The sequence below is a fragment of the Vidua macroura genome, chromosome 4 (genome assembly GCF_024509145.1).
Source record: "Vidua macroura isolate BioBank_ID:100142 chromosome 4, ASM2450914v1, whole genome shotgun sequence".
In the NCBI taxonomy this organism is placed as follows: domain Eukaryota; kingdom Metazoa; phylum Chordata; class Aves; order Passeriformes; family Viduidae; genus Vidua; species Vidua macroura.
The window spans coordinates 2,108,047-2,133,911 of NC_071574.1; the positions used below are offsets into that span (position 1 = coordinate 2,108,047).

Genomic DNA, 25,865 nt, shown 5'->3' on the forward strand with positions numbered 1-25,865 from the left:
AACATTTTAATGGTGGCAAGGAGTCAGTAAATAGAAACCGAGCACCAAAGCGTGCACATCCATGCGTCTGTGCTTTGTTTCCTCGAACGAAATCATGGGGAAACCTCCAGAAACTGAAAGATGGAATAAAAGCTGCTCAGCATTTGTTTTAAGGCTGACCTCCCGAGGCTCAGGATGCCCTTTTTTGGGTCATTTTGGGCAAGCCAGGGATGATTTTTATTGGGGGTGCTTCCTGCTGGGAAGATTTATTGTCCACTGCCCCGAGGCAGGATTTGCCTTCTCCCATGGCCGTTCTCTGCAGCAGTGTCACAAACATGGAAAATAAGGTTAGAAATGACCTTCTGGAAAACAAATCAGCAAATAAAACATCCAGGGAGTGTGAACAGTTCCTGGCAGCTGCCTTTCCTGGGAACTGGACTGGCGAGCGATTGTCATCTAGAACAGCAGCTACGAAGTTGTGTTTTACGCAAATTGCTCTCTTTTACTTTGTACTTTTAGTTAGAAAATTCACATCGGGGACGTGATGTTGTGAATCCTTTCAATTTTTTCCCCTCACTCCAGGGCGAAGTCCACAAGTCCGTCTGTTTTTTACCCAGAGGAGACGAAGGGAGCTGTGATCCACATGAGCGTTCCTGGCCAGGACAGCCTGAGCAGCGCCTCAGCAAACCTCCCGTCTGACAGGAAAAAACACCACACCACACGGACTCGACCTACCTTATCCTGCTAAAAATCCCAGGGAATTTCCCCCCTCAGGGGTCTCCTCCGGTCCAGCAGTCCCTGCTGCCTGGGCTGGGCGCTCCAGATTGCGGCAGTGTCATAGCCCCAGTTGTTGCATCTCTGTCACCACATCACTGCTCCACTTGGGCACGGGGGAGACGGCACAACGAGCCCAAAGGAGGCAACAAATAAAGAGCAGCGGGGAGGAATCTCTGCAGGTCTGTCACGCCTTAAAGCTGAGGGATAAGATGAGCGCCAGATTGCGGCAAATGCATTAATTTTCACTGCTTATATTCACTAACCGCGCGTCATATTTAGTACACCATCGTGCGCGCGCTCCTGTTGTGAGCAGCGCTCCCACGGTATTTCACGGGAATATGGCGAAAGGCATTAACACCGCGCATTTACTGAAAGGCACACAGGGATTGGCGCATTGCCGGGCCCTGCTACCAACGCTTGCGACTCGACACCCGCAGCGGGCGCAAAACCTTGTGATTTTATCCTTTTTGGAGAGCAGGGAGCACTCCATTCCTTTTTCTTCGCAATAAAGCCGTGAGGGGAGCGGGGGCGTGGCCAAGGCGAGGGGGCGGGGCAGGAGGGGGAGGGGGCGTGGCGCTGAGGCCGACTCGGCGCGCCGGAAGCGGCGGCGCGCGGCGCGCGCGGCCGTGGGCGTGGCCGGAAGTGCGCAGCAGCCGCGGCAGGCGGGGGGCGCCGCCATTACGCGGAGCGGAGCGGACCCGAGCGGGCCGCACGTCCCCGGCCGCCGCCGGCACCCACAGGCGGGCCCGGGCCTCGGGGGGCCCGCCTGGCCCCCCTCGCCATGGAGGAGAAGGGCTTCGCCAAGGAGCTGGACCAGTGGATCGAGCAGCTGAACGAGTGCCGGCAGCTGAGCGAGAGCCAGGTCCGCAGCCTGTGCGAGAAGGTGAGTGCGGGGCCCGGACGTTGGGAGGGCGGGACGGTGCCCGTGGTGTGTCCGGCGTTGGGAGACGGGCTTGCGGCCGGGGGGATATGGGGCTTCGGAAGGCGGGGTGGTGCCTGTGGAATACCGGGCGTGGGGAGAGCGGGGTGGTGCCTGCGGGATGTCGAGTTTTGGGAGAGGCAGGGATGCGGCTGGGGGGATATCGGGCGCTGGGAAAGCGGGTGGTGCCCGTGGGTTTTGGGAGAGCGGGATGGCGCCTGTGGGATACCGGGCATTGGATGTTTGGGGTGGTTTCTGTGAGATTGGACATGGGGTGACCAGGTTGCTCCCTCTGGAATATCCAGCGCTGGGAACACCGGGGTGGTGCCCGTGGGGTATCCGACGTCCTGGTGTCCTACACAACATGGAGCTGAAAAATCGACCCCGAGTCAGTGAGGAAACCCACTGGCTTCCGAGGTGCAATCTCGGGAAGCAGAGGTGAGCCCCAAACAGGCTCACAGCCTGCTGAGGGGACCAAAACAGAAAGAGGAGTGGTCGGATAAAGGACACAGTCCTGCTGTTCTGGACTGCGGTTTGGGCAGGCCTTGGCAAACGCGTGCTTGGGTTTGTTTAGTCGGGACTGGGGAAAGCCTTTTTTTCCCATTGAGGGAAACATCCTCAGACCGGTGCTGGCTGTTGTCTGAGCAGTCCAGCAGTTCTTCGTGAACGCTCCCTCAGCACTGCAGTGTGCGACCAGGGGAAGATTTTCCTTGGCATGTTCTTCCAACAGTGATCCTAACACTCCCTAACCCCCCCCCCCCCCCCAGAGCTTCTGTTTTCTTCCCTTGCTTTTCTTTTTCTCAGTCCCGTGCTGGGGCTATCCGTTTGTTTTGTGACTCTTTCTCCAGAGCTCCTTCCAGAGCTGTGGCTCTTTGGGAAGCTGGAGTTGTGGCTGCTGTGTTTTGGGAAGCTGGAGGCCGATGCTGGCAGATTGTGGCTGGACACACAGGAAATAGGGAGAGGATGGACAGGAGAGCTCAGCTGGAGGTGGGGAGGGTGTTTTATGTCCTTCAGGAGGCAGGTGACAGGGAGGTGTGTCATCTGTCACAGCACCTCGTTCTTCCAGGCTGATGGAAACTGATGGAAACGACTGGGGCATGAAGGAAACACTGCCCTGCACTGACTTGGCTTTGTTTAAGTTTTGGGGAGTGTTTGTGTCACCTAGGAGAGGAGCTTACAACAGCCTCTGGGTGTGCAGCCCTGCCACAAAGCTGGTTTAGTTGGTTTCCTTGAAATTATATTTGGAGGAATCCTCTTCTCCAGAACACTTCTTAGCACTCTTGGTTTTGGGGCTGATTTCAGAGAGGCCCAGCACAGTAGTACCTTTTGCCTCAGGTTTCAGTTTGTGGAAGAACTCAGTACTAAAACAAAAAATCAAAATGAAGGGAAAAAAAAAAAAAAAAAAGCCAAACCAGCAAAATCCCAGAGCTGTCTGTGTGGCTCATTTTTGGTTTTAAGTACTGGCATAGTGGGCAGTGATGAGGGGAGGATTGGACACAATGGAGGCGTGCCCAGTGGTTGTGCACCCTTAGAAGTTGTTGAAATTTGCAGCTGTGGCAGTGACATTCTGTCCTCACCTGCCCCGTGGCAACCTCGTTAGGCAGCTGATCAGCCCCCCGTGGTTGGTGCAGGTGAGGGAGGTGCTGTTCTTGTTCCCATTCCCTTGGTGTTTAAAGGAAAATTAGCTCAAATCCTGCACAAATTCAGAGGCTGATAGAAGGATTAATCCTGATCACTGCTGGAGCTTGCACGTTTGGGGTGTGGGAGGGGGAGTTGGGAGCCACCCTGCTTAATCCAGGCAAAAGGGTTTTTCACCAAGATGATGAGATGGGCTGTGGAGGAAGGCAGGGAAAAGGCTGTCTCCTGAATTAAACAAGCAGCCATCCATGACCATCCCTCTCCTTGCAGCTTCTCCTTCCTCTCCTGGTTCTTTGGAGGTGTAAGAGGGGACACAGTCCCGTTGCAGGAAATTCCCACTGTTGTGTTGCGTTGTGTTGTGGCTGGCAGCGTTTTATCTCTCTGTTGGTGATGCTCATCCTGGATCAGGTGCCTCTGGGAGCACCTGGGCACCTTGGCAGAGGCTCTGGGTGCCTGCTGCTGCCTCATTCCTGAAGGGTGAGACAGCTCCATCCCTGCCATCCCTCTGGCTTCCATCTCACGTGGCTGGTTCGCATTCCAGCCAGGCTCCCTGAGGTTCAATAGCCTCAGCCCACTTGTTGGTACAGTAGTTTGGTCTGTGGCCACTGGTGGGATGAAGGCTCAGGTGGATTTCGATCCCCAGCTCCACGCCTGGCCTCAGGTTCCCAGAGAACGAGCCTCTGTGGGTCAGACCAAGCTGAGGGAATCAATCTTCCAGAAGGAATGGAGTTTCTGCTCTCTCCAAGGCTCTTCAGAAGCATACCAGGAGTTGAGGTGATGGGCAAGCTCACAGCCAGCAAATGGGCTGCTCTTCAGAGGCTCTTTGAGCACAGACAGGCAACCATTGGTTCGGTTTACTTAGTACAAGGAGGTTTATTTAATAAAAACACCTAAAAGCTGCTGCTTTTTATCCTGACCTGGATATGGCTTTCATCCAGCACAAGTGGGACAGATGCACAGGAAGCTGATACCATTAGTCACTGTTTTCTGCAACAAAGGTAGCTAAATTTTGACTTCTAAGTCATAGTTATTTATTAGCCTCCTGGATTAAGTAAGTGCTGGTGATGCCAGGCAGCCTGCTTGCATCAGAGGTTTTTATTTTTGCTTTGTAATAGTGCTTTTTATTTTAAGTCGTTTGATTTCAGTGTTCACGCTGCAGGCAGATGCGCTGGTTAGTCACTGCCTTTCTGGGGTGTTTTTATTGATGCTGAGCATTTTGAGGAAGTCTTGTTCTGCATTAGAAGATCATCACGTGAGGGCAAACTGGGGCTCCCGAGCCTGATGTAAACCAGCTCTGCAGAGTTCAAATGACAGCCTGGATCTGTCCACGTGCACAGATGAGTGTCCACAGGGTGAGCTAAAATGGGCTGCAGGGGAACAGCTGCTTGGCAGCGGAAGGAGCCGCTCCTGTCACCTGCCAGCTCTTCCTTGCTCATCAGGGGAAACTTCTGGATTCTCCTAGCACCGACGTTTCAGTTCGTGGGCTGGCCCCCATTCCTAGGGTAGGTTTAAAGTGAGCCTGTTTGCCCTGTTCCTGTGGAAAAGGAGCACTGCTGAGCTCCAGCTTGGAACAAACCCCTGCCTGTTGCTTTGTGCAACAGCCAGAACGCACGGAGCAGCTGTTTTGTGGGTTTATATTTGTCTCTCCCAGAGGGTGGAAGCTCTCAGAAGGCGCTATAAATGCTTTTAAAGGCGTGCGAGCAGAATTTGAGTGCTACTACTGCACTCAAATACAACATGTTCAGCAGTTCCCAGTCGCGCCAGAAGTGGAAGGCAGAGCCCCCCTCATCAAATCCATGGGCAGGATGTGACTTTAAGGATCCCTCAGGTCAGGTTCTGTGCAGAGAGCATGCTGGATGCAGTCCAAACTGCTTGGGGTGTAGTTATTCCTTCCAAATACACGTTTTTCCTAAAAGAGGCAAGGCAGCAAACACTGGAATGGGAACGCAGGCATCCTCAGGAAGCCCACAGAGGGTATCCTTGGGAGGCAGCTCCCTTCTGGCAGCACAGGGTGAGCCTTAGCTCATCCTGAGCTAAGGGAATATGGCAGGGAATACCCAGAACATCACCTGCTGGTGACTGCTTAGTGTTGGTGATCTTCCAGCCCTTTTGTTTGGATCAGATGGAGCCATCCTGTGGGTGTTCCCCGTGCCTCAGATGTGCCAGGAGCGCTGATCAGCATCAGTCAGTGAGCTGCAGGCAGCACAACAAACCTGGTATTAGATAAGGATAATAAGACAGTGCAGATAGGCTACATTGCATGGTTGTAATTAGCAGAGGAACTGCTGGGTGTGGAAGAAGAGATGACTAAATCCAGGGATGCCATCCCTCCATCTGTGGTCGTTTTGTTGCCAGCTGGGCACAGCCAGAGAAGCTGGTTGTGGCTCCATATGTTCCAATTGCCCCTGTCTCTGCTTTCCAGTTGTAAGTGGCTTGCCCGTAGAAGTTGCTGAACTGTTGTGCCTGGAAGAGGATTGGAATTCTGGAGGGCAAAATGTGCCCTGGGCAAGGGCATCTGGCCTTGCTGTAGTAAACCTGTTCATCTCCATGCCACTGGGATTTGGGAAGCACCCTTTGTCCGTGCTCACCCACCAAACTCTTTTTCCAGTGGTTGGCTTGAGCAGTGGGGATGAAACTGGGTTTCCAGTGGGAATGCAGCACAATAACATCGCCAGCTTCTGGAGGAGCTTCCTACCTTGTTGCCCTAAGCACGCTTTCCTTGCCAGGCTAAAGAAATCCTTACAAAGGAATCAAATGTGCAAGAGGTACGCTGCCCCGTCACCGTCTGCGGGGATGTCCACGGGCAGTTCCACGACCTTATGGAGCTCTTCAGGATCGGTGGGAAGTCTCCAGACACTAACTACCTGTTCATGGGAGACTACGTGGACAGAGGCTATTACTCCGTGGAGACAGTGACTCTCCTGGTGGCGTTGAAGGTACGGCTTGGGAGACTGGGGATGAAACCTGGGAGCTGAGAACCGTTTTCTCCTCCCGGCGAGGCTGCCGTCGGCTGGGGCGTAGCGGGCGTAAGCGGATCCGTGTCAGCGGACGCGTGCTGGGAGCAGAGTGCCCGGCTGCTGTTGCTGATATTCCATCGCTCCTTGTTTCCGTGCCCGTGCTGAGGAAGCGTTCTCTCCGCCCCCAGGTGCGGTACCCGGAGCGCATCACGATACTGAGGGGCAACCACGAGAGCAGGCAAATCACGCAGGTCTACGGCTTCTACGACGAGTGCCTGCGCAAGTACGGCAACGCCAACGTCTGGAAGTACTTCACAGACCTGTTTGATTACCTTCCTCTCACAGCTCTGGTAGACGGCCAGGTGAGTCTGGGATGAGGAAAACCCTCCCTTCTGTAGATTTCTGCGGGCTGTGTTGTCTGACATCCAGAGGAGCAGTCCCAGACAAGCTCCTTTAACTTGTGATCCGAGGGCGAGATGGCTGCGGTTGTGAATGAGTGATAACAGAGTGAGACCCAGCTGGTTTGGAGATCATTCCTCCCACTTAATGGGTTGCTCTTTTCTTTCTGGAACAGATATTCTGCCTCCACGGTGGCCTCTCTCCATCCATAGATACACTGGATCATATCAGGGCTCTGGACCGCCTGCAGGAAGTTCCACACGAGGTAATAGGAAAGGAAGTGCTTCAGAAACTTAAATATCTGCTGGTGGAAAATGCAAATGTTTTCTCACATTGCAGTCCATTTAAACACGTGGTTACACATGGATTATGGCCTTGCCAGGAGCTAGAGCAGATGAACATTTCAGCAAAACACACTTAAGTCAGTGTGCTTTGATTAGAGCAGCCTACATAAGGAGAGCTGTGGGGGTTTCACAGCTGTTTTCCCCAGAATCGTGGGATTCTTGGGCTTTCAGTCTGACTCAAAGAGCAGGATTTGGCAGGGGAGGGGAGGGTGTTTACTATCTTCAGCCTCCTCACAGATGTGCTTGTGAACCGACAACCACCGTGTGAAGCCGCGCTGTATCACCATCCTTCCTCCCCAGGCAGCCCAGCCTTCCTCCTGTGGTGTTGCATGTTGTTGCAGCTTCCTGGGGCCCGCAATCTGGGCTGAAGAACCAGGCTCGTAGCTCCCGGGGCAGCTGGAAGTTGTGTTGGGAGTGGCTGGAGTGTGTTCAGTAAACTCCTCACGTGCCTTGCACCGAGCAGGACGTGCTGGCAGTCTTGCTGCTGTACCTAAAGCGTGTTTAAGCACCTTGCCAGTGACGTAACAGAGAGCTCTTAATCTTTCCCGAGGGTCCCATGTGTGATCTGTTGTGGTCGGATCCGGATGACCGCGGCGGCTGGGGCATTTCTCCACGTGGTGCTGGCTACACCTTCGGGCAGGACATTTCCGAAACCTTTAACCACGCCAATGGTCTCACGCTGGTCTCCCGCGCTCACCAGCTGGTCATGGAGGTAGGGCAAGCACTCTGCTAGCCAGGGCTAACAAAACAGGGGCCCACGGGGGTCTCCTCTGGGACACCTTCCACTCACAGGTTTGTTGCCACCTAAATCTTACGCAGGTCAGTACCAAAGAAAGGCTTCAGTCATGTGAGAACAACAACGTAAAATGATGTGCTTTGACCTGCAGCCTAAATAAGGGGATGTTCTGGCCTTTCCAAGCAAATTTCCCCCTCCGAGTAAATTGCCAAAGGGGTCGTGTCACGCCCTGTTTGTGGCAGGAATAATCTTTTTATATGCTGGATTGTTCTTGCTCTGACTGCTGCTGCCTGTCCCATAGTGCTCGGCAGTCAGATGTGACAGGGATTATGCCATTTTTGGCTGTCGCCAGGCTATTCTTGGATGTCTTGCTGGGAAAATGCCAGGTGGGTCAATGGAGCAGATGCCTTTTTAAAATCTAGTGCAGGTAGATCCCTTAAGCCGAACCATGTGTCAGAAGTCACTGGCATTCAGCAGGCAAATTGTCACTTGTGGTGCAGGAAAGCTGAAGGCATCCCTAAAAATCCCAAGGCTTTTTAGTGGTACAGTCCATAGTTTACAAGTGAGGAGTGGATGATCTCCTGTAGGCTGCTGGAAGCTGGTTTTGCCAGGTACCTGCTGCTGCTTCTTGTGGTAAAGCACACATTTTGAAATGAAACAAAGTCAGTTGGAAATCAAGAAATCTGCAGTTTCACAAGTGCCTCAGAGAGTTTCAGGCCTGAAGAGGAACTTTGGAGGGGCAGAGGTTTAACAGAGACCTTTTGTTTTTCTCTCTCTCTCCCTGGCAGGGTTATAACTGGTGCCACGACCGCAATGTGGTTACCATCTTCAGTGCCCCCAATTACTGCTACCGCTGTGGGAACCAGGCTGCTATCATGGAACTAGATGACACTTTAAAATATTCCTTGTGAGTATCCTGCCTTGGGCTGGGCTCTCTTTCTAACCACTCTGTGAGGAATGGCTGATCATACCCAAAGGGGTTCTCCCATGAAAAGCCAGCTCAGACCACTCTGGAATTAACGTGTGCTCTGCCTTAAAATAAGCAATGAGTTAAGCTCCCAAAAGCTGCTCTTCCTGGCTGGATGGAGAGTTGGAGCTTTTGCACTTCTGTCTCTTTATTGACCAAACCTTGATGGAGAGAGTAAAAACACGTGGATTTATCTATTTGTTTTCATCTTTGGTAGCGCTGAGCTTTGTAAGATGGGGGAGAGGGTCTGAATTGTGCTTCCAGCTGCTCCCACGAGAAAGCGGTGACGGGCCGCTGGGTCACTCTGAGTTTTAACTCCCATGAGTTCTTGTTTTGGGGCTTGGAATGTTTTATGTGAGCTAGCAGCAGGAGAGCCAGCCTGGTATTTATCGAGGCAGTGGAAAATGGCTTGTGGAGGAGGGTAAGTGATCCCTTTTTCTTTCCTGCAGCCTCCAGTTTGACCCAGCACCTCGTCGTGGAGAGCCTCATGTTACCCGTCGTACCCCAGACTACTTCCTATAAACCTCTCCCAACCTTTGTAGAAGGAAGTACACCTGGCATTTTAAAAGAGCAACAATATTTACACGTTTCTGTAAGAAATCAGGGTTCGTCTCAACTCAAATCCCCATCATGGACCAAAATGTGCCATACAGAGGACGAAGAGCATTTAGCACAACTTGAGACTGAATTCCTTACGACACTCTCTCTGTCCCATGCCCATCAGCCCGAAAGTCAGTTTGCCTGCTGTATTTGTAGTCATTGTTTTCCTTCTGGACTGTTCAGAGAGGAAAAGGTAACACTTAAACAACACTCATCTCCTCTGACGCTTCTTTGTACATTTTTAGTTCTAGTGTTTAACTGGCATGAATTAGAGTTTGTTTTCCAGGGAAGTGCACACTAACTTCATCCCCCACCACTCTTTATTTTATTGGAAAGACCGCTCAACTTAACTGGAGAAAGGAAGTGATTCCTGCTTGGGAGTACGTTGTCATAACCCAGATAAAAGTGTTCCCTTTTTAGCTCTGTTCCCATTCTGTGCTGATCCTGCCCCCTTTTTTTTTTTTTTTTTTTTTTTTTAATTGTTTTGGGGTATTTTGTTTATTTTGTTTTCTCTTTTTGTTATTCCCCCCCCCCCCTTCCCCTCTGTATATTTGTCCTGGAAGTGCTTGCAATCCTCCTCGCTGTACCTGAACCAATAAACTCGCCGTTGTCAGCCCCAACACGTGGTGTCGTGCGGGGCCGGGCGGGACCGGGGCGGGCCGGGGGCGGTCCCGGGGCGGGGCGGCGGGGCCAGAGCGGGCCTGGAGCGATGGCGGCGGCCGCCTACGAGCTGCTGGTGCTGGGCGGCGGCTCCGGGGGGCTGGCGGGGGCCCGGCGGGCGGCCGAGCTTGGCGCCCGGGTCGCGCTGGTGGAGCCGCAGCGCCTCGGCGGCACCTGTGTGAGTCACTTGCGGGAGGACCCGCACCCGGGGCGGGGAGGGACGGGGCCCCCACGCTGACCCCGGTGAGTCTGGGATGGAGGCGGAGGCCCCGGGGAGGGTGGCGGTGCGGCAGGTGGGAGAACAGGAATCGGCTTCCCGGCGTCCGAGCGTTGTGCGAGGAGCTGTGTTGTCAGGCTGAAGCAGGACGGCTCCCGATCCCTCATCTCCACCAGCTTCTTCCTGGCCGTTTCCACGCCGTTTTCAGGCAGGTGACGGGATGCCGGTGGATCCTGGATGTGTGTAGCACAATTGCAAGGCGGTAAAGCAGAACTGAAGAGCGTGGTGAGCTGGTAACGAGCCAAAAAACAAATTGGTTCCTCAGACAAGCCAGGGACAGGCTCTAGTTTTATGCCCTAAATGCATTCTGCTGGGAAAATTGCCATATTCCCAGAAGTGCAGGCAAGGGATGGCCAACACCTTTTCTGCTAGTAAATAATTTTTAGAGTATCAGTGGAAAAAAACACCCTGTGTTTGAAGGCTCCACCTTCCATATTCTCTTTCAAGGAAGTGAAGGAAAACGGGCAAACCGCAAGACCTTGAGCCTCCCGGGGCGGTTACACCCCTCTTTTTCCAGGAACCTCTAATCCTGCCTTTGTTTTCCAAAGCAGAGAGCAGAGATGCAGTGCCAGCCTGATGTGGGATGCTCTCTGGAGCACTGCCTTTGGAAAACAGGGCCTTGACACTGAGACTTGTTCTTTTTCCCGCCCCCAGGTCAATGTTGGATGCGTGCCAAAGAAGGTGAGGCTGTTCTGCCACCGGCTCCGGTGGCGTGGGTTGGGTCTGGTGTGGGTGCCTGCCAAATTTTAGGGAGGTGCTGGCACAGGGTGTGGGGAGCAAGCAGGGCCTCCGAGGGTATTGAGCCATCGGGAAGCCGTGGGCACTCCTGTGTCCTGTGGGTGCTCCGGGCCAAGGTGAGGAATCAGGAAGCCTGGCAGGGGTTTTCCCAGAATGACAGCAGTGTTCCTGAGGCAACCTGAAGTTTGTGTGGGCAGGTGATGTGGAACACGGCGGTGCACGCGGAGTTTGTCCACGATCACGCTGACTATGGCTTTGAAACGGCGGGCATCAAGTTCAACTGGAGGTAAGAATGGAAAGGGCCGGTTGGAAACCAGCATCTTCCAGTGAGTATCCCGTGGGGAGCAGCCTGTTGTCCACTTCAGGGGGGTCCCTGCCCTCTTCCAGGCTCCCGTGGGTTGTGCAGAGCTGGTTACAGGGCCAGCTGTGTTTTGGAGAACAGGGTGCCAAACTGGCTGTGGGAAGAGACTCTGGAAAAGACAAACGCTGGGAAGGTGGGCACAGAAATCTTGCTTTGGTGGGGAAAGGGTCACAGGGAGCCGTTTTGTTTTGTGGCATGTCTGCCACGTGCCAGAAGGGTTCAGTTCACAGAATCACAGAATCATTAAGGTTGGAAAAGACTTCTGAGGTCATCGAGTCTAATATTTGACCGACCACCACCCTGTGAACTGGACCATGGCACTGAGTGCAAGGTTCTTCCTGAGCTCCGAGATTCATCTGCTGGCAGTGATGGCATTCCCTACTCTGATCCAGGACCATCAAGGAGAAGCGTGACGCGTACGTGCGGCGCCTCAATGACATCTACGAGAACAACGTTAAGAAGGTGAGCGTGGGATGTGTTTATCCTGCAATCCGAGTGGCAGAAGTGATGGGTTTTTGGCCACTTTTCCAGCCCTAATGGGTGTCCTCCGACTGTGGAAGCCTTGGCTGTCTCCCTCACCTCATCCCGCTGTTAACCCCATAAGTGTTTCCCCTAAGGCCCACATTGACATCATCCGGGGCTATGGCAAGTTCACCGCTGATCCCGAGCCAGCCATCGAGGTGGATGGGAAAAAGTACACGGCTCCTCACATCCTTATAGCCACGGGAGGGCGCCCGGCTGTCCCTTCTGACAGCGAAATTCCTGGTGAGCCCCCTGAAATTCCCCAGGCTGGGGAGAGATCTGCCGTAGCAAAGCAGGCTTTGGGAGGGGAAGGGGGACGGCTGAAGGGGTCTCTGCTTTGCAGGTGCCAGTCTGGGGATGACCAGCGACGGCTTCTTCGACCTGGAGGAGCTGCCCAGGTAAAGCGGGGTCCATCCCCCGCAGCCACCAGCGCCAGCTCGGGGCGCCTGTGCACGGCATTGTCACTCCTCCACAGGCGCAGCGTCGTTGTCGGGGCCGGCTACATCGCGGTGGAGATGGTGGGGATCCTCTCCACGCTGGGCTCCAAGTCATCCCTGCTCATCCGCCACGACAAGGTAGCGCCACCGCCTGTCCCCAGCTGGGCTTCCCGCCCGGCTGCCACACCCCAGCCCTGATGGTCAGATTGATTTCTGGCCGTCAGTGGCTGGTGAAGGAGGATCTGAGTTGGCACGGGAATAGTGATGCAGGGGATGGTGGCATGGGAGCCATGGAGAGGGTGGAGGGGGCATGTTAACAGCACCCACCCACGTGCCCGGCGTTTCTGCAGCCGTGCGTGTCACCACATCCGTCCCCTTGAGCTTTATTTCAAGTCACTGCTTGAAAAGAGGAAGAAAGGACAAGAAAAGAATGGAGAAACAAACAGAGAAGTTTGCTAACCAGAAGCACCCCAGACCTCTTGGGTTCCAGGAGCAGGGAAATGCCGGTGGAGGGGCTGCCAGGTGGTGCCTTTGCCTGCAGGCCCTCATCTGACAGGGTTGGGGGGATCCTTGCCCAGGTGCTGCGAACCTTTGACTCCCTGATCAGCTCCAACTGCACCCAGGAGCTGGAGAATACCGGGGTGGATGTCTGGAAGCACACACAGGTGGGAAAGCACAGAGCATCCCTGTGGCTTGTCCCATCCCTCCTGCAGTGGCAGGGCTGGGGGAAAGCTGCCGTTTTGGGTGCTGCTTGCTGAGCCGTGGTTTTGGCAACATCCCTGCTTCTGCAGCATGGCTGCCATCCAGGGCTGCCAAAGCCCATCTGCACCTTCTCCCGCTGCTCCTGCTCCCCTTAGGTCAAGAAGGTCACCAAGTCTCCACGCGGGCTGCTGGATGTGACGGTGGCCTCGGCGGTGCCGGGCCGCAAGCCGACGGAGGAGGTGATCCGGGACGTGGACTGCCTGCTGTGGGCCGTGGGGCGGGAGCCCAACTCCGAGGGGCTGCGCCTGGACCGAGTGGTGAGATGGCAGCGTGTCCCCTCCGTGCTGGTGGGCGGGTGCCCACGCGTCTCTGGGTGTCCCACGGGCATTTGGGGATCCCTTGGGTCTCTAGAGCCTGTCACAGGTGCCCCATGAGCCGTCCCATCCCTCCTGGAGCATATGTGGCTGCTGTTTGCCATGGCAGGGCGTGCGGGTGGACCCCAAGGGCCACGTGGTTGTGGATGAGTACCAGAACACCACCAGGAGAGGGATCTATGCCGTAGGGGATGTCTGTGGGAGAGCCCTCCTCACCCCAGGTACTGCAGCCGTGCCCCTTTCCCTGCACGGGGCCCCTCGGTGCCGTGCCGTGACTCAGGTCCCTGTCCCTCCCCGCAGTGGCCATCGCAGCTGGCAGGAAGCTGGCCCACAGGCTCTTCGAGGGCAAGCAGGACTCCAGGCTGGACTACGAGAACATCCCCACGGTCGTTTTCAGCCACCCGCCCATCGGCACCGTGGGGCTCACTGAAGGTGGGGACACAAGGGCCTGGGGACACTGGCTCAGAGCTGCTGCTTGGGTGCTGGAGATGCTTTGATCTCCAGCAAGTGAGCCTTGACAAAAGTCTTTGACTCCACTTTGTGAACGTCCCATGTGCATCCCTCTGATTCCTGTTCCGTGGCTTCTGCTGCAGAGGAGGCTGTGGCCATACATGGGAAGGACAACGTGAAGATCTACAACACATCCTTCACTCCCTTGTACCACGCTGTCACCCAGAGGAAGGTGAAGTGTGTCATGAAGCTGGTGTGCGCTGGCAAGGAGGAGAAGGTGAGGGCAGGGCACCGGGGGGCACAGCTGGGGAGTGGTGGGGACCACGGCTGGCTGTCCTCTTGTCCCCATGTGGTCAGCTCTTGGGCTGGGATCCAGTTCCCCAAGCCCAAGAGCTCACCCTGGATTCTGGGTCCCATCTGGCCTCTCACTTCTTCTCCAAAGGTGGTGGGGTTGCACATGCAAGGGCTGGGCTGTGACGAAATGCTGCAGGGCTTTGCCGTGGCCATCAAAATGGGGGCCACCAAGGCCGACCTGGACAACACCGTTGCCATTCACCCCACTTCTGCCGAGGAGCTGGTGACGCTGCGCTGAGCCTGCGGGCACCGACACCCTGGGGATGGCGGCTGCAGCTGGCAAAAATGTTTCTTGTGTTTTCAAAAGTGCCTTACTGCTGGGTGGGTGCCTGGAGGTTGTGTCTGTAAGGTGGGTACGGCTTGCTGTGGAGTGGGAAGTAAACACGTTGATGCTGGCCAGTCTCTGCCTTTTGCTCTCTGGTGCCTGTCTCCCGCCGTGCCCGGCCGTGGAGGGAGCTGGCACGGTCCATGGATGTGGTTTGGGAGAAGGCTGGCAGTGGTCAGGCTCCTCCTCTGCAATCCCTGGCAGTGGGGCTGGGCAGGAAGCAGCAGAGAGGGGCTGGACAAGTGGGGTCCTTGGGGTGTTCCTGGGTGCTGGGATATCCTGGATGTGCTCCGTGCTCCTCGTTGTCTCATGTGCCAACACCACTGGCTCTCCAGCCTGTCCTGACATTACAGGGGAGGTCCAGGCTGGGGGTTCAGGGATCAAATTCCCTGTTTCCAGCCCCATTTCCCACGGCTGGAAGCTCCAGACCCAGCTGGGAAAGAAGAGGCCCGAGTCCTGTGGGGTTTTGGGCGTCAGAACGGGGCACCCCGTGGTGAGCCTGGGCCAAGCACCTTCATGTCCTGGAAACAGAGAGCCAGGCGTGTGTTTGGGGGGCACCAGGCTCATTTGGCCAGTTTTAGGGTCCTGTGATAAATAAATCAGGCGTTTTCTTTGCCCCAGAAATGGAGGCAAGTCCCACGTTGTTGGCACTTGCAGCCAGCCCCACCCGGGCAGTCTCGGGGCAGTGAAACAGACTCCAGCCCCGTCTGGAGAGTGTGAATGGAGCCTCATCCAGGCACTTTAAGACTTTGATCAGAGAGCCCAAATCTGCCTTTTGGGGTCAGGGCAGACCCCAGACTGGACAGAGACGGTGGGACTGAGGGGGCAGAGAGGCAGTGCCAGGCTGCGGGGCGGGCTCAAGGGTGCAGCGTGGGACCAGGAGCATTTGCGCCTCCCCTTCCTTTCTCCTCCATGCCCCTCTATCACCCAGATGCTCTTTGCAAGGAAAAAAAATAGAAATCACGCCACGGACAAAAGCATTGACAGCAGAACTGGACGCACTGTGAGCAGTCCGTGGAAGTCAAACCGGTGACGATCCAGGGGGAATTTAAAGTGGGATACTTGCAGATTTCATTTCCCAGGAACTCAAATTTGCCAGGAACTCAAATCTTGCTTATATACTTCCCTGTCAGAAGAGGTCAATTAGTCTTTTTAATGACCAGATTAGCCAACACAGGGAAAAACAGCCAGCGTTTCCTGAATACCTCCATCACTTCTATATCCATATGCAATCAGTGATGGACAGTAGCCTGTCCTGAACAGGCTCCGAGGTGGGACTGGGTGACCCTCGAGGTCCCTCCCAAACCAAACCGGTTCCATGAGCTCTCCTTGGGTTTATTTCGCATCGCGTCCTTCCTTCTGCTCCCAGCAGATGGTGCCGCCGGCCTTTAAAAGAGATGGAAGTGTCGTGGGACACGGATCGGCCCTGCCGCTCACTGAGCCGTTTTTTAAACTAAAAGGGCAATATTCTGCAATAAATCCGTGACGAAGATTCCGTGTTGACGTTCCACGGGGTATGGGGGAAGCAGAAAGCGATTCTCTGCAAGTCTCGATTCCCTGCGTTGTGGATGTTTTGTTGCTTCCATGAGTAACACCTCTCCATCTGAAGCTCTTCAGATTCCAAAGTGAACTCGCCGCCTTTTGGGCTTCCAGGCAGAGGGAGTGTGAATATGAGAAAGTGATGGGGAGACAGAGAACTGCAGCAGGGTGTGTGTGTGCGCAGGGAGAGCTGGGGTAGGAATTTTAGATAAAATCCTCTTACCTGCATGCAGAGGATTACCTGTGATGATTCCATACAGAGTTGTTATAATTTCACGCTGAGTTATGCTGGAGAAGAATTTGTTGGTTTAAATTCACGTTAGGATAGTTGTTTGTTCTCTCGAAATAAAATGATTTGTTAAAGTATGCCAGGAAATATGCCAGGAATAAAAAGGGGAGTGTAAAAAATAGAGAATTTATTATTATAAAAGAATAATTCCTACATTCATCAAATCATTAATTGGAAGCCTGTTCTCCTAGAATCTATCCTTGGGATGCTGTTTTTCTTTCCAGAAAAACCTGATGCAGAGGCAGGTAAGGCAAAACCTGCCATTTCAGCTACAGGGGCCACCTGCTTTCACCTGGGCCACACAAACTGATTTTTTTTCCCCGAGTTCCTGACATAAAAGCTGGAATCTCTGGAGAGCCTGTACCTAAATGCTGGAGTTCAGCAGGTAGGAGCAGAGTCCAGGAGATGCCACTGTGCTGGGAGCACTCAGAGCACCGGGGGGAATCTGGACTCTAATGGATGGGGGTTGTCAGGGGTGCCACCTGCAGAGTTGAGTTCCTGGCCCTAGGAAAGAGCTTCCCAAGGCAAAGGGATGCCTCAAGCACGGCAGAGCAGGGAGGCTCTGCAATGGAGCATATCCCAGAAACTCTTCCAAACGGGCACCCCCCCAAAGCCAGCGGGTGACAGCCCTGAAGCCCCGGGGCTTGGCGCCTGGCTTTGGGCTGGGCGCTCCGCTCCCTCCTTCCTCCTGTCCCTCCTCCCTGCCTGAGGCAGGAGCTGCAGGGGCTGCAGCCTCGCTCCTGCCTGCGCGGAACCAGCGGCTGCGGCGGAGCTGCGGCGCCTGTAAGCGGGGTACCCCGGGGGGATCGGGCTGGGGGCTGCCTCCGCCCGGGGCTGGGCTGCTCCTGCCTCCCTGCTGCAGGCGGGAGCCGGGGGAAAACCGCGGGAGCTTGGCTAGCAACAGGTCTGTGTGTGTGTGTGTGTGAGAGATGGAATGCTGCTTCCACCGCCTGGAGTTGCCCTGATTTACTGGGGGGGCACAGCACTGCCTGCCCGGGGATGCCGGTGATGCCAGGGACCTGCTGGCTGGAACCAACCCTCCCCGTGCTGCCCGGGGTGGGCAGGGCTGGGATACGGAGCAATCTGTGCCCTGGAAGGGACGGGGGTGGCAGCAGGTGCCCCTGAGCCTCTGGCTTTGGAGTTCCAGCCCCCGTGTTGCAGGAGGGCCAATCCACCTGGGCTGGGAGCTGGACCACTCTGCAGAGCTCCAGAACTGGGAAAAGAAGATCCTGGGGCTGTTTGTTTTTTGTTTTTTTTGTTTTTTGTTTTTTTCCCTCAGTGATTAAGACAAGTTCACATCATGTTACTTTGCTCTTCTATCAGTAGCAGGTACCTCTATTAGGAGGAAAGTGTCTGGAGCTTGAAGTAGCTCATGTTAGCCTTTAAATCTGAACCACTCCAGGGGCTGCAAAGTATAAAATGCAGTGAGATCTTTTTCGGGTGTTTTGCTGGGCAAAGGGGGATTGAGTGTAACTCTGAGCATTTCCTGAGGCTGGCAGGTAAGATGGCACCTCATCCCAAAAGAGTGGGCCTGTGCTGCTGGCTTTTTTTTTTTTCCCAAAAGAAAATCCTAGCAAGGAAAACTTACTTGCAATCCTTGCTGTTTGGACTGCTGTGAGTTGCAGCTGTCGTTTACTGAAGAGAATTGGCTTCAACTGGAGTCAAACCAGGAGGTTTCCGAGGTAACCTCTCAGCGTGTCAAATTCCTGACATCAATCAGGGGTACCTATCCATGCTATCCAGGTAAGGCTTAGAATTTGGTGTTAATTAAAATTGAGTCACCGAGGCAGCAGCAAATTGAAATTCAAGAGCACCAAAAGGATTCAAATCCTCAGAGCAGGTCACAAAACAAAAAACAAAAAAAAAAAAAAAAAACAAAAAAAAAACAAAAACAAAAAAAAATCAATGAGTACCTAAAGTCCCTGTGTGGATATGGATTGTGATGTAAAAGGGAACAGTCAGAAGGTACAGGGAGAGTTCAGCCCTTCCACAATCATCATCTTTCTGGAGAGGTGACACTGCATTTAAACCTCTGCTGTCACCTGCACAGCCAGATCTTCTCCTGTGTAGCCTGCACAGTTATTTAAGACTAAAGGTGTCGCCTCTGGGCAAATCCAGCATCGGGCTCTGGTGGAGTGTTCAGGATCCAACCCCATGGTGCTGCACAGGGAGCTCACCTCTTCTGCCCTTGGGCCAGCCAGGCTGCTCTGCCTAATTTCTAGTGAGTTCCAATGTTCTGTATCCCAGGAGCTTGGGTGGGGGGTAAAATGCTCTTTATTGTGACAGTCTCTAAGTCACGATGCCCCCGTGTGACCAGGCCGTGGGCTGTCTGCTCTCATGCCTGTCAATGACACTTCCTGCTAAAAGAGATGGAAACCAAACAATTCTATGGCTCTTGCTCGTTTTTCGCTGGAAGCAGAGGCATCGCCTGGTGCAAAGAACCCCTGTGATGTGCTCTGCGTGTTGGGATTGGTTTGGTTTTCTTTTGGTCTTTCACTTGGCAGTGATTACAGGATCCTCTGTGCCCCCCATTTTGAGGGGGGACATGAACTGCATGCTGGCAGAGCTGTCTCCTGTGCCTGGTGAATTAGCCCTCACTGGCTGATGGGCTCCTAAAACACTTTTGTTTGCCAATTCTCTCCTCCACTGAGAGGATCTCATGATTGTCCCACTTTTCAGGATTGTTGTTTTTTTTTTGTTTTTTTAAGCCTCCTTCTACCTGCTCCCCAATTACTCTCCTCAGTTTCAGTGCCCCAAATGACAGGGCTGTCAGGGAGTGACTCATGAGCAGAGGCTGAACTGAAAGGTGCAATTTAGGAGGCTCATGTCCCATAAGTGGGGAATTTAGTGCTGCCAAGAGCCCGGCAGGGATCATTGATTTAGCTCTTCCTATAGACTAAAGCCCAGCACTCACTGGAGCATCTCTCCAGGGAAAAAGCTGTGGCCAGTCCAGATATTTCGTGGGGTCCCTGCCCAGTTTCCAGTGATGGATGGGAAACTGCTACTTGGAGACTGGATCCCAGGAGAACTTGAGTAATTTCCTACTGAAAGCTTTTAAAGCAATGACTTGCTTCCAAGGTAAGGCAGCTAAAATCTTATTGCTTGCCAGGCTTCTCAATAAAGTGCTGGCATAAGTGTGCCTGGGCATGGAAATCTTACTTTAACCTGATTTCAGGGAACATTTGGCTGAGATTTTAGTTAAGATTTTAAACAGCCTGTGACACATCAAATAAAAAAAATAGATATTTAGAAGCTTAAAGGTTGACTAAGCACCAAGTGAAAAAAAAAAAAAAAGATTTTAATGACAAGGAATAGGTAAGCAGCCTCGGCTCTAATGAAGCAGGGTAGAAATTATATATATACACATATATAAAAATATATAAAGAGAGCCATAACAAACTTGTAGTGAATGGCTCACCTGCCATTTGCCTCTCCTGATTTACATTTACGATTTGGCTTTGGAGTGAAATGTTTTCTATTCCCAGCTCAAGTGGATGAGTAATCTGCAACTAAGTCTGGTATTTATTACAATCATTCTGCTAATAGCCTTGTTCTTCATCATTTGAACTTTGAGATCTCTTAAAAAGAAATATCTATCTTCAAAAGAAATACCTACAAACTATTTTCTTTGGCCCCAGCTCAGACTATGCAGATAAATGACTCTGAGGGGAGGATAAGCAGTTTAAGCCCATTGAGAGGAGATGTGTGTGCAACTCCAAGATTGGCACTTCTCCCTGGGATTGCCCATTTCAAAATGAGAAATTTGCTTCCCAAGGTGCACTTGTTTTTCTTTATGAAAGTAAATGTCAGTGAGAAAAAAATTATTTGATTGCAACTGGCTATTTTTAGGGTGTGTTTTCTTCCACAGCTCCTTTCTGCCAGCTGAAAACCTACTGGGATATTCGGGCTTATTTGGAGATAAACCACTCTGAGGTATGTCATATAAAATATCATGGAAATACTGATGGATGAAGAAGTTAAATACTTGAAGAGTAAGTTCTATTACCTTAATTCACAAATATCCCCAGAGTCCCCAGATCAAGCCCTGCATGACCCAGACCAAACATCTCCTGCACCACTCCCTGAGCCGCAGGAACTGGGAATGGGGGATTTGGGGTGACTGCAGCTCCCCCTTGCTCTGAAAGAAAAGCAAAGATGAGCCCGGATTCCCATGGCCTGTGCATGGGGTCCCTGTGGAACAGCATTTCAGTTTTTCAGTCACTGGTTCCCTTCCTGGTCCCCTGAGGCAGAGGATGATCCATAAATTTCTCTCTCCCTTATTTCTCAGACCAATGTCCTGGTCTTTTTGACATCCTTCAGGGGCTGTGTTTTGCCCCTGGGACATTCTCACTTTTCAGCAGACCAGGGATCATTTTCCAAGGTGGGAAACCTTGGGAACTGGGAACCCTGGGAAGCCTCTGTTGTTGTGCCATTACTGAGCTCAGGGCAAGGGACGGACACATTTTTTAGCACTTTCCACATTAAATGTTCTTCATGTACAACTACGTGCTCCTGCTGTCTCTGAAGTTTCCTTATTTTTGTTTCAGCCTCAGAGGATTCTGTGAGGGTATTTCACACATGAAAATCAAGACATCAAGATGACAAACCCAGCGGGTTGTGCACAGGGCTGAAGCAGTGGTGGCTGCTCCGGGGGATTTCTTCCATGTGCCCAACATAAAAATAATTCCATCATTTCACAATGGCTTTGAACTGCCACTCTAACTGCCACTCTAAACTGAATTTCTGTAGCCAGAGGTACAAGATTGTCCTGGTCAGGCTGTGAGATGTTACGCTGTGTATTTGTCTGTGGAGGCTGTGTCTGGGATACCAGTAGGGAATGAGCCTCCTGTGTTTGGGCATTCAGTGTGGGTTGGGGCAGGTTTTCACTCAGGGAGCCTCCCACTTTATTCCTTTGCAGATTTTCTCTGGTGTATTAAATGAAGAAGGGAGGCCTTGCTCTTACCAAGTTACCACGTGGGAGCAAATTACTGTTATTTATCATCTTATAACAATTAGGTATTGCATAATTTTTTTCCTTTTCTTAGATGATTTATGTTTCTGTCCTCTGTGCCTCTCTCCATTATTTATCACTGCTTGTTTTAGCAGGCAAGGTCCCTGTGAAAACACAAGGCACTGGCTTAATTTCTCCTTCCAGCCAATCCTCCTCCCCCTCAGCTTCAGGATAATGGAAATCCGTGGAGCTTTTCCATTTCCTGTCATCTGCAGTGTTTGTACAGCCACTTCCCTATGTCTGCCACAGTCAAAATTTCATTAGTGCAACTGGGATGAGACTCAGCTCCAGTTTTGCCTCAAGGCTGTTTACAACTTCTTGTTTACCAGCTATGGACAAAAACTAATCCAGAGATCATTACTGGAGATATTAGAAGCTGCTGCCTCACAACACCGTGTCAGAAACAGAGAGAAAACACAAAATATATATCCAGAATAACCATTGTTCCTCCTGATTTTAGTGTGATAAGGGACAGCCCTGTCATGGCATGACCAAGAACTTCTCCCTCGGATCATCAGAGTCCCCTCAAAAAGCCAAACTCCAGCAGGTAAGGAAGGAAAGGCACCTCTGGGGACAGCACAGGGACAGCTGGGCATGGGGACTTGGAGTGTGGTGGTAGCCAAAAGCCACCTTCCCCTGGCCACAGTGTCTCCCTAAAGCAACTCCTCTGGGAAGCAAAAGATTACGGAAGACAATTAGTGGGTAATAATAATAATAGTAATAATAGTAATGTGGGGAAGAGCAGCAAAGGGAGCAACAGTAAGTCTAAGGGAGCAGGAGGAATGCTGATTTTTAATGGGCTGAGACAGCATCTGCTGGGATTTATAAAGCCCAACTGCAGGTCTGGGATTAAAGGAACAGAGTGAACTCGTTTTGTCAAATATCTGTGTTTGCATTCTGCCAGCGTTCCCCACCTTGAGCCCAGGTTGGGGTGCAAGTGCACCAGTGCTGCTTCCAAACAAGGAAGCAGCTGACTTGTTGAAAACAAGTCAGCACAAGGCTGACTCTGAGCTCTGGCTGGGGAAAGAATTTGGCACATCAGACACCTCAATAAGATCACTTCCAATTATTTTGGAAGCATATTGAGTAAAACCTAAGCAAGATAAATAAGCCTTTCTTTGTAAGGACAGCCCCACAGATTGTACAACTATTCCTACACTTGTTCAAACCCACAAGCAGCCGGTTTTTGGTGAGGGATTCCAGATTTTTGTCTCCCTACCTGGCTGTGCAGGCATTTAATAAGTATGTAAAATACAGACTCATTAAAACACTGCACTGCTGCTGATTTCTAAACAGGCACAAGATACCAGAGCACGATGGGTTTTTCACTGCTCTGCTTGTTCCAAACCTGAGGCACAGCAGAATAAATACTTTTTTTTACTGCACTTGCTTCCTGAAAATAAAGCACTTGCAGAGGCTTTGCTTTCATACAAGCTCATCAGGATTCAGATAACTTGTGCCAAAATTTAAATTCCTTTTCTATTAATGAATTTGAAGCATCTTAAAAGCACCTACACTCATACTTTAATTTCATGCCTGCTGCTACCAATTAATTTTGCCCCCTGCTTCTTTAGGCATCCTCATCTGGGAGACAAAATATATGTGGAAAAAAGTTCAGAATGCTTTCTCCAAGTCAAGTTACCTGCCTGGAAATGAACCCAGCTCTCTTGTAGCTCAGCATGTTTCAGACATAAGTGTGGTCCTTCTTCATTGCAGGCTTGGAGTTACATAGCTTGTGAGCAGGGAATGAAATCAACCAACTGCACACAAAACCATCTCATGTCCATGAAATGGGGCTGCATTTGGATACGTGCAGGCAGAAGGCTTCTGCCTTTAGAAAGCTTTAATCCCTCTTTTTCAGTGATGGAGTTAGTGGCTTTTCTGTGATTGCTGCTCAGCCACCTCACTGCTGCCAGGGTGCACGCGAGCTTTACGCTTATTTCAGCACACAGTGCACCCAAAGCTATAATAATAATAATAATAATAATAATAATAATAATAATAATAATAATAATAATATCATCACATGGCTTCAGATCAGTTGCAAGCAGACTAAAATGACCTCTTTACAAATGTCTTTTAGGGCACAAGGAGGAGAACACAAGGAGGAGAATGGACTCAAACTCTTCACTGGATTGGCCTCACTTGGATTTGCTGAACTACAACGGGACATACAAGTACCTTTCCTTGGAAGGAAACGTCTCCTACGTGGACTTTTACCTCCACCAGCCTTGGATGGCTGCTGTCTTCATCACCTCCTACCTCCTCATCTTCCTCCTCTGCATGGTGGGCAACGGGGCGGTTTGCTTCATCGTCCTGTGGAGCAAGCACATGCGCACGGTCACCAACCTGTTCATCCTGAACCTGGCCGTCAGTGACTTGCTGGTGGGGCTCTTCTGCATGCCCACCACCCTCCTGGACAACATCATTGCAGGTGGGCTGGGCGCCCCTGGGGCAGGGAGAGCCAGGGGCACGTGTCCGGGGGGCTCTCTGGGTGTTCTGCATTAGTGGAAGGAGTCCCTGCCCACGGCACGGTGTTCCTGGTCTTTAGGAGTTCCCTTCCAATCCACACCACTCCGTGAGTCTATAGTTCCACTCGGGAAATGGAAGATGACAGCAAACGATTTTAAGCAGAGTCCTGCAGTGAGATGGCAGCAATTCCAAAATGCCTGTTTCCTTGCAGGATGGCCCTTTGGGAGCCTGGTGTGCAAGATGAGCGGGATGGTCCAAGGAATCTCTGTTTCTGCCTCTGTCTTCACTCTGGTTGCTATTGCTGTGGACAGGTGAGATTCTGCAGAGTCTGTAACCATCACTCTCGTCTCCCCTGGCCCCCTGACCACCCTGAGCCCATTCATTAACCCTCCCAACACCACAATAAATCAGATGCATTTTGCTCATAAGCAAAATAAATTGTGGGCAGGTCTAAGGAGCAATCTGCTCCTCCACCGGTGTCTCTTAGAGATGGTGGAACTGGGCTATCCTAGCCTGCCTGGAATTGGTTTGCTCCTCAGCCAATTTGAAGCTGGATAGCAGAGGTGTTAATACCTGCCTTGGTTAAGTGGAGCAGCACAGGCAGCAACTGACAGGGAGGATGAAAAATAGTCAGTTTAAAATGTTGTGTGCATCCTTGCCTGGGTAAGGAAGTGTTCCTTCAACGTCTTCTCCGGCGCCCTGGCCGCAGGTTCCGGTGCATCGTGCGCCCGTTCAAGCAGAAGCTGACCGTTCCCGCTGCCGTGGCCACCATCGCGGTCATCTGGGTGCTGGCCGTGGCCATCACGTGTCCCTCGGCAGTGCTGCTGCAGGTGCAGGAGGAGAAGCGTTTCCAGGTGCTCCTGGGCTCCGGCAACGCCACCCGCCCGGTGTTCTGGTGCCGGGAGGAGTGGCCGGACCCGGCAATGAGGAAGATCTACACGACGGTTCTCTTTGCCAACATCTACCTGGCTCCCCTGTCGCTCATCGTGCTCACGTACGCCAGGATCAGCGTCTCCCTCTCCCACGCCGCCGTGCCTGGGGCGGGGAAGCGCAGCCAGGAGCAGCGGCACGGCGCGTGGAAGAGGAAACGAAAAGCCATTCAAATGCTCGTCCTTGTCACTTTGCTTTTCGCCCTGTCCTGGCTTCCCCTGTGGACCCTGATGCTGCTGTCGGACTACGCCAGCCTCTCCGACCTCCAGCTGCAGCTGATCAACATCTACATCTACCCCTTGGCTCACTGGCTGGCCTTCTTCAACAGCAGCATCCACCCCATCATCTACGGCTTCTGCAACGAGAACTTCCGCCGGGGCTTCCAGGCCGTCCTCAAGCTCCAGCTCTGCTCCAGGGCGGCCTGTTCCCAGCCGGCGCCGGGCCATGCCGCCCTGCCGGCTGCCCGCCGCCAGCTGCCCCAGGACCCGGCTCCCCTGACAGCCAAGAAAGGGAACGGGGTGAATAAGCAGCAGGATTTGCTGGTGGAGGAGCTCGAGGAGCCCTGCGACAATGGGCTTGAGTGAAAAGCGCTGTGACTCCGTGAAGCTCCCCGAGCGGCTGGAGCTGGGCTGCTTGAACCCTATTTATGGTCACATTTCAGCCTGTGAGGAATCCCTTATCCTGTAGCTCCCATGGACTGAAATACTGCAGACACGGGCTGGAGCCCAGCGGTCCCTGGATTTTCTTGCGGACCTTGTGAACGCCAGCTGGGTCCTGCTCAAATGACAAAATTTAGCGTTTTCCGTCACATTCCATTTATTCCCCTTTGTTGCTGTTCTTTCTGTCGCATCCATTATTATTGCAGCTAGAGAAACAAATGGAAATGGAAATTTGAGAAATAAAAGATAAAAGACGGGTTTGATGGTGTGTTTTTTGGGAACCTCGATTTGATGTTGTGGGGGATAGGAGTCACCCAAAAAGACTGAGATTTCACTACGAGCAGGGGACAAAACACTTGAGAGCCCATTGGCTCGGACAAACCTCAGCAGGGACAAGAGTGACACTGGAGGAATGGGATCTGTGCAAGGATCACAGAGCACTGTGGCTT

At 52.5% G+C, this 25,865-nt stretch overlaps 3 protein-coding genes across 5 annotated transcripts; all 3 read left to right on the top strand.

The window, feature by feature from the left end:
- Positions 1–1,414: 1,414 nt before the first annotated feature.
- PPP2CB (protein phosphatase 2 catalytic subunit beta) lies at positions 1,415–9,936 on the top strand. The gene is made up of 7 exons (XM_053975659.1): positions 1,415–1,639; positions 6,040–6,249; positions 6,459–6,632; positions 6,845–6,934; positions 7,564–7,725; positions 8,538–8,656; positions 9,166–9,936. Exons 1-7 carry the CDS (start codon positions 1,538–1,540, stop codon positions 9,236–9,238), a joined length of 930 nt encoding a protein of 309 aa, XP_053831634.1. The 5' UTR covers positions 1,415–1,537; the 3' UTR covers positions 9,239–9,936.
- An 86-nt stretch (positions 9,937–10,022) lies between these two features.
- GSR (glutathione-disulfide reductase) lies at positions 10,023–16,463 on the top strand. The gene is made up of 14 exons (XM_053975333.1): positions 10,023–10,154; positions 10,908–10,934; positions 11,189–11,277; positions 11,745–11,814; positions 11,970–12,117; positions 12,218–12,272; positions 12,350–12,449; positions 12,890–12,976; positions 13,169–13,330; positions 13,497–13,608; positions 13,688–13,819; positions 13,981–14,114; positions 14,280–14,540; positions 15,889–16,463. Exons 1-13 carry the CDS (start codon positions 10,026–10,028, stop codon positions 14,427–14,429), a joined length of 1,395 nt encoding a protein of 464 aa, XP_053831308.1. The 5' UTR covers positions 10,023–10,025; the 3' UTR covers positions 14,430–14,540; positions 15,889–16,463.
- A 1,143-nt stretch (positions 16,464–17,606) lies between these two features.
- Positions 17,607–25,668, top strand: NPFFR2 (neuropeptide FF receptor 2). Of its 3 annotated transcripts, none has more exons than XM_053975329.1 (7): positions 17,607–18,087; positions 19,240–19,422; positions 20,213–20,277; positions 21,816–21,902; positions 23,453–23,789; positions 24,039–24,138; positions 24,537–25,668. In XM_053975329.1, exons 2-7 carry the CDS (start codon positions 19,335–19,337, stop codon positions 25,339–25,341), a joined length of 1,482 nt encoding a protein of 493 aa, XP_053831304.1. In that variant the 5' UTR covers positions 17,607–18,087; positions 19,240–19,334; the 3' UTR covers positions 25,342–25,668. The 3 variants fall into 3 exon arrangements, with proteins under 3 accessions (XP_053831304.1, XP_053831307.1, XP_053831305.1); XM_053975330.1 differs by having other exon boundaries at positions 18,069–18,087; positions 19,275–19,422; XM_053975332.1 differs by having other exon boundaries at positions 17,611–18,087; positions 20,213–21,902; positions 23,439–23,789.
- Positions 25,669–25,865: the final 197 nt, after the last annotated feature.

Excerpts from the sequence above, each read along its gene's own strand:
- PPP2CB (XM_053975659.1), top strand. The coding sequence starts at position 1,538 with ATGGAGGAGAAGGGCTTCGCCAAGGAGCTGGACCAGTGGATCGAGCAG. Across the intron at positions 6,250-6,458 it reads CTCTCCTGGTGGCGTTGAAG|GTGCGGTACCCGGAGCGCAT; the intron begins GTACGGCTTGGG and ends CTCCGCCCCCAG. Across the intron at positions 8,657-9,165 it reads GACACTTTAAAATATTCCTT|CCTCCAGTTTGACCCAGCAC; the intron begins GTGAGTATCCTG and ends TCTTTCCTGCAG.
- GSR (XM_053975333.1), top strand. The coding sequence starts at position 10,026 with ATGGCGGCGGCCGCCTACGAGCTGCTGGTGCTGGGCGGCGGCTCCGGG. Across the intron at positions 10,155-10,907 it reads AGCGCCTCGGCGGCACCTGT|GTCAATGTTGGATGCGTGCC; the intron begins GTGAGTCACTTG and ends TCCCGCCCCCAG. Across the intron at positions 10,935-11,188 it reads TTGGATGCGTGCCAAAGAAG|GTGATGTGGAACACGGCGGT; the intron begins GTGAGGCTGTTC and ends TTGTGTGGGCAG.
- NPFFR2 (XM_053975329.1), top strand. The coding sequence starts at position 19,335 with ATGGGAAACTGCTACTTGGAGACTGGATCCCAGGAGAACTTGAGTAAT. Across the intron at positions 19,423-20,212 it reads AGCAATGACTTGCTTCCAAG|CTCCTTTCTGCCAGCTGAAA; the intron begins GTAAGGCAGCTA and ends TTTCTTCCACAG. Across the intron at positions 24,139-24,536 it reads GTTGCTATTGCTGTGGACAG|GTTCCGGTGCATCGTGCGCC; the intron begins GTGAGATTCTGC and ends CCCTGGCCGCAG.